Source organism: Scyliorhinus torazame, chromosome 1 (assembly GCF_047496885.1).
Source record: "Scyliorhinus torazame isolate Kashiwa2021f chromosome 1, sScyTor2.1, whole genome shotgun sequence".
NCBI lineage: Eukaryota > Metazoa > Chordata > Chondrichthyes > Carcharhiniformes > Scyliorhinidae > Scyliorhinus > Scyliorhinus torazame.
Window position 1 is genome coordinate 288,979,555 of NC_092707.1, and position 6,070 is coordinate 288,985,624.

Sequence of the window (6,070 nt, forward strand, 5' to 3'; positions counted from 1 at the left end):
CGCTCACTTGGCAAAAGAAAATTAATCCGGGTTGAATTCGTTTTGTTTCCACTCCCAAGGAGAATTTGGTCGAATTCAGTTAGCTAGCTAAAAAAAAATAGAAGGTCAGTGCGCCTGACCAATATATATCAATATATACACCCCATATATATCAATATATACACACACCATATATATACACCTATATATCAATATATACCCTATATATTAATATATATTGGACAAAAATAACGTTATGCAGCCACAGATCAGACTAGTATGAAAGGAAATCACCATAGATTTAAGTACAGTAAATCTCCCGTACATTTAGTTCAATACATTTTATTGGAAAGTTGATCCGCTTGTTGTACAGTAATGTTGCATCCTAGGGTATGACAATGAGATTGGTTCTGTCTACTTGACAAATCCAAACAGCTACACTCAAATGTTCAATTAAAAACAGATACCATGTTGATTGTCAAACACCTAAAAGATTGGAGGAAATAAACCAGTCAACGTGTAAGTTTCAGACACCGACCTCCGTCAAATCAGAAAGCATCAAGTTATTAAAAATGGGTTTGGAGACAAGTTAATGGTTAAAACACTTAAATCTGGCGCATTAAATCGTGTTCATAAAACTTGAAATTTCCAGGAGGGAGTCTGATCTTTGTAATCCAAACAGTCCGTTGTGTTGAAGTTGAGTTTCCAGGAGGAGGTTGGCTCTTTGTAATCCAGACAATCGGCTGAATTAAAGGCTAATCCTGCTCCGGTGTAGCCCTGGTGAGGATGGTGATGGTGGGCAGCACTTTGGCTGATGTGATGCCCAGGCATAGATGAGCTGCTCATGGGGCTGAGGGCGGCGCCGTGGGCAGAAAGCTGGTGGTGAGGGTGATGAGGGTGATGTGAATGCATGGGTGCCAAGTAGGAGGTGCAATCCACGCCGCTAAAGTAAGAGGAGGAAGGCGGGTAGCCCTGGGTGTAGCCGCTGCTTTGACCATAAGCCATGGGGTAGGCGCTGGAAGTGCTGGATGAGGAACAGCGCTGCATACACGAAGCACTGGCCGCCAGAGGCTCCCCCACTGCGGCCCCCGGGGAGATGGACGCTGGGCTCCAGATGGACGCGGGGGTGCTGAGGACAGAGGCAGCCGCGTTACTGTTGCTGGTGTGGCCGCTGCTGGAAGTGGAGACGGCGGGCGGGGTGAACTGACCACTGCTCTCAGAGCCACTGCTCTCCCGGGTCGGGGACGATTTCTTCTTGGTTGGCCGGGATTTGGCGCTGCCTCCGTTCTGCTGCTGCTGTCGGCATTTGGCGCGGCGATTTTTAAACCAAACCTGGAGAGAGAAGAGAAGAGAGGAGCGGGGACAGAATGACATTATTCCTGGAGCGGGGAATGAATCTACCCCTTCATCAGCAGCCTTCTCTTTCCAATAACTGGGAGGTTAAGTGTTCAGTTTTACATAAATAACCCAAACTCTTCCTAAAATGTTGGCGCCACGTCCCAATAGTAGAGAATGTAAAATAAACTAGACTGACCCATCTCCCATTACCTCTCGGCCCTTTGATTTCGCACCAAATCTTCGGTCGGTTTTCCAAGATTGTTCATTTTATAATTATAACTTTAAACTCCTTAGCCCGGGGAAAACAAACCTCGCCATTTGCTAATCCCTCAATACACACAAGTGTGAATCGCCCCAAGTACTGGCTGCAGCTTGGTACGAATTTAAACATTATTATTCGGAGTGCCATTTCCAATCCCATTGATTTTACTGGAGTTTCTGTAAAACTCCACTGCACACATTCGGATGTGCAATCGTCAAAATAGAAATTCCTCAAACCACAATGTTCGGGATGAAAAGGGTTAATAATAATTCACTCCGTGGTTAGAAATTCGATTCACTTATTTGCATCAACAATTTAGCCAGTTGAATTAAACTATTTAAACTTCAAAATCTTCCGTTCTAATAGTGACTGGTGGGAATGTTACAGAAAATATATTTAGTTTTAAGAGTGGCCGGAACATTAGGAGAAGCCAAGATTCAAAGTGGAGACGGTGTTCATTGATGGTTTAATGATCCGAAAATCATATTGGGGTTTGCAAACCCACCGTTCAAAGGTTTTTTTGTGATAAACCATCAATTACACCTGCAGAATGGGGTGTTTAGAAAACAGACCAACCAGCATTGGGCTTCAGCAGTTTAAAGAGGGCATCGGACCAAATATTGGATGAAAATATTTCACATATCATCGGCAATCGGAGATATCGCCAAGGTTTATGGTTTTAAATACCTTAAAACTCCCAGTACCGTGTGGTCATTTGAAATATATTACAAGAGAGAGGTTTCATATCTCCGCCAATTTACCATACAAATATAGTTTTTTAAAAAAAACGCTTCCTGCGAGATACTTTTCAAAATACTCGCCCCCAAACCCAGATCCCGGGGCAGGCAGTTCAGAGACCGATTTTGTACATTTGTACCAACTTGTGGAAGTTCACTGGCAAGTGTGGCGCGGTTTCAAGGTAGTTCCAGTTTCCTCTACTGGTTGTTACAAGTCAGACATAATGACCGCTTCACATCGAGTTTACCTGTACTCTGGACTCGGGTAGATTAATCTTTAAAGCCACTTCCTCCCTCATAAATATATCAGGGTATCGAGTTTTTGCAAAAAGTGACTCGAGCACATCGAGTTGTGAGCGGGTAAATGTGGTGCGTTCTCGCCGCTGCTTCCTCGGAGTTGCTACAATTGGGGAGAAAAAAGTTTAATCTCCAGAACTCCCAGCCAGCAGTCCCATTCCCTACAGCCAATATCATCTCGCCAAAAATAGAATTGGAAAGTTACCTCTCGACATCACCTGCAAATTGCAGTTGAACCTAAATTTTGCAATTAAATCCTCCCAAGTTTGAGAGTGTTACACGGCGCGGTTGAATGTTTAAGTGGCCCTTACCCGGGTATCCGACCGAATGGTGCAGCAGGTCCATGGCTGGAGTGGTCAAACTCAGGCCGTTCATGCCGTAGGGAGGCTGTTTGAGGTATGACATCATGCTAAAAACTGGACGATTTGGTCTCCAAATCTTCAAAACTTTGAAATTAGTTTCGGTTTGCCGTTCGGATTGCTCCCAATTTTGCAGCCGGTCAGCTGGAGTATTCCTAAAGAGGGAGAATAAAATACCTTTCATAGTCCTTACTGGAACGACCGGAGGGGGCTGAAGATGTTGTATAATTTGCTGCATTGGAGCATTGAAGGGCAGCCACTTACTGTCCGGGGCACAAGGGCTACATTTCAGTTTGTGGTTTCATTAGAGAACAAGAGGAAACCAAACATAAATAAACAGGCCCAAATATTAATCTGAATGCACATTTACCACAGAAATAAGTTTAACTTTTGAAATTGACATTCAGGAAAATATCCACAAATGGAAAATTAAGGGTTTGCACTAAAGTCTGAAGTGATGACCACCAGGGGAATGCCCATTACCCTGCAATCTGTCCATTGCCCATTACACTCCACACTGTCCATTACACTCCCACACTGTCCATTACACTCCCACACTGTCCATTGCCCATTACACTCCACACTGTCCACTACCCATTACCCTGTAATCAGTCCATTGCCCATGACACTCCAGTGCCCATTACCCCTACACTGCCAATTCCACTCCACTGTCCATTGCTCGTTACCTATTACCTCTGCACACTGCCCATTACCCTGCCATCTGTCCATTGCCCATTAAACTCCACACTGTCCATTACCCCTACACTGCCCATTGCGGTCTTATTAAAGTATCAAGATAGCGAATTCAAAATGGTGGGATAGTTTCGGGAAACTCATTCTCTTTATTTATTTTCCGCAGAAATGAGATTAACAAGACATCAAATTTTGCTAAAATTGTGGAGCAATCAGGTGGGCCGAGAAAGTGCCGTTTCTTGGATTACAGATATAGCTGTATTCAGGTAAATATTTAAAATGTTCCAAAGTTTAAAAAAAAGCGTTGGAGCAAACACTTGACCCCAAAATCGTTCTGCCTTTTAAACACAGATGGCAAAAATCCCAATTTAGATCATCCAAGCTCTGCCCCAGTTCCCATCTTTTAAAAATCTACCTCATTTATTGGGGTGATTAAGTGAGAGTTTTGCTCCAACATTGCAGCCGCCAACACACTTCAATATAAAACTTTTGGGACCGAATGTTCTCCACAATTGAAGCCGGCGTTATGTCTGGCGATTAAAGGAATCATTCATGTGATTAAGAATTCATTATTGTTGGTGTCCTGATGAACTAATGAGATAATTCTACAGGCGCACGTTCCTTAATTACAGACACTCGGTGGAGGGATTTTAATCTTTCTGCACAGAATCTCAGTTTTTAAAAATACTTCTTCCGTCCCAAGACATCTTTTGAATCAAGGCACCAGGTTTCCCGTACCTTTTAGTTAGATGACTTGGCTAAAAACTGGAAACTTAAACCAGTCCCAAAATACATTTTAGCTTAGCGCCTTCAAACTCTCATTTATACAAAGGTGATCGACTTTCGAATACAATCTACATTAGACTTGGGGAAAGAAAACATTGAAAATATCCTCTAAAGCGATGTTGGTTTTGTTAACTAATCCTGTGACTACTTTACTGGTTTCAGAAAATTACATTTGTCAACATGCAGATCGTTATGAAAGAGCTGTAAACTCCAAGCTCCTTCTCCCAAAAAAACAGCTTCCAATTAAAACAATTAGATCAATTTGAATATTTAATGTAGACATTTTAATGGAATATACACTTAAAACAGTAACGATAACATCAGAGTACTTGCAGAGAAAATTAACCAACAGCTAAAATTGCAGCCATTCTCAATCAACAGTTCCCCAAACCAAATTTTCACCTCCACGGGACCCAGATAAAACCGGGCGCTCATTTAAAAGGCGATAGCTGTGCGCAAATTAAGTCAATTACAATTTAGATTAGACCTCGGGGGAGACAATTTAAAGGAAAACCTTATCAGCAAAATAAATGAACAAAAAACGAAAACACGCCTCTCCAATTAGCCGCTGAGTGGATTCAAGGCTTTTATTCGACCCTTGGACGCTACAATTGTAAATTTCCGTGAGAAAAATTAAGCAAATTAAACAAGTACTTTGGAAGCAGTTAGGGCAACTATAAAAATATTTACCTTCACAAATAGAAATATAAACATCTTAAGAAAAATCATTCAAAGACTAATCGCGTAAACAGCCGTACTTTAGCAAATTTACCCTTCATTTTAAACTGGTCACATTTTACGAACTAATTCTTCTTAAAAACGATTTACAGTTTTAACAATTTACTGTCTTGAGCCAATTTACATAAATGAATACAAGTCTCTCACTCACCTGCGATGTTTTGTTATTCGGCTGAACACAAATATATTCAGTGAATGAAGGCAGTAGCCACTTGTCTGTTCTGCAACACAACATGACACAGGGTTAGGCTGGGTTAGATGGACAGAATACCCCCCCACCCACAACACACACACAAAATCACACAAGTGGCAAAGTTAGAAACTGGGGAACGCCTGAGAGTAGTTGATGAAGTGAAGCGTGACGCGGCTGGAATGAGTTAAGAGCGAAAGTAAGAAAGAAAGTTTGGGAGTGTTGAGTTAGTACCTGACTCGCTGTCTCTGGGACTGGAGATTGATCACCGCGCTCCGGCGCAGCCTTCTCTATGTGAACGCCAGTCTGGCGGAACCGCCTGACGCAGGGCCGCCGCCGCCCAATGGCCGAGCCCTCTGCCCATAATTGACAGCCCGTCGCCCGGTGACGCCGGCGCACTACTTTCCCAGAGGCGTAATACACTCCTTCCAAGGCTTGGTAAAAAGGTCACTTGAAATTGGTCACCAGCACAGCCTCACAGTTGAAAATGCACTAAACTAGCAATTTCTGCATAGCAAAGTTATTCATTACATATGATTGGACAGTAGTTAATTACTCCAGGTAATTATTGTTATGGAAATCTAGGCACTAAAAGCAGCAAAGTGTTGAAAAAGTTCTGAAAACATTCAGGGAAATATGTTCCCAGTCTTCCCACATCAATGTAACTGCCACCATCTGCTGAAATGTTTAG

The 6,070-nt window shown here is 42.6% G+C and overlaps 1 protein-coding gene across 1 annotated transcript; it reads right to left on the reverse strand.

The window, feature by feature from the left end:
- Positions 1-305: 305 nt before the first annotated feature.
- otx1 (orthodenticle homeobox 1) lies at positions 306-5,729 on the reverse strand. Its single transcript, XM_072507311.1, has 5 exons — positions 5,614-5,729; positions 5,341-5,410; positions 2,925-3,127; positions 2,565-2,716; positions 306-1,311 (listed from the first exon to the last, which is right to left on the reverse strand). The coding sequence occupies exons 3-5, from the start codon at positions 3,019-3,021 to the stop codon at positions 610-612; spliced, it is 951 nt and encodes a 316-aa protein (XP_072363412.1). The 5' UTR covers positions 3,022-3,127; positions 5,341-5,410; positions 5,614-5,729; the 3' UTR covers positions 306-609.
- Between the last annotated feature and the right edge of the window lie 341 nt (positions 5,730-6,070).

Bases quoted from the DNA above. Each gene is read 5' to 3' on its own strand.
- otx1 (XM_072507311.1), bottom strand. From the start codon at position 3,021: ATGATGTCATACCTCAAACAGCCTCCCTACGGCATGAACGGCCTGAGT. The intron at 2,717-2,924 runs GTAAGGGCCACT...CCCCAATTGTAG, and splicing joins CCATTCGGTCGGATACCCGG to CAACTCCGAGGAAGCAGCGG. The intron at 1,312-2,564 runs GTAAACTCGATG...TTCTCTCTCCAG, and splicing joins TACCCGAGTCCAGAGTACAG to GTTTGGTTTAAAAATCGCCG.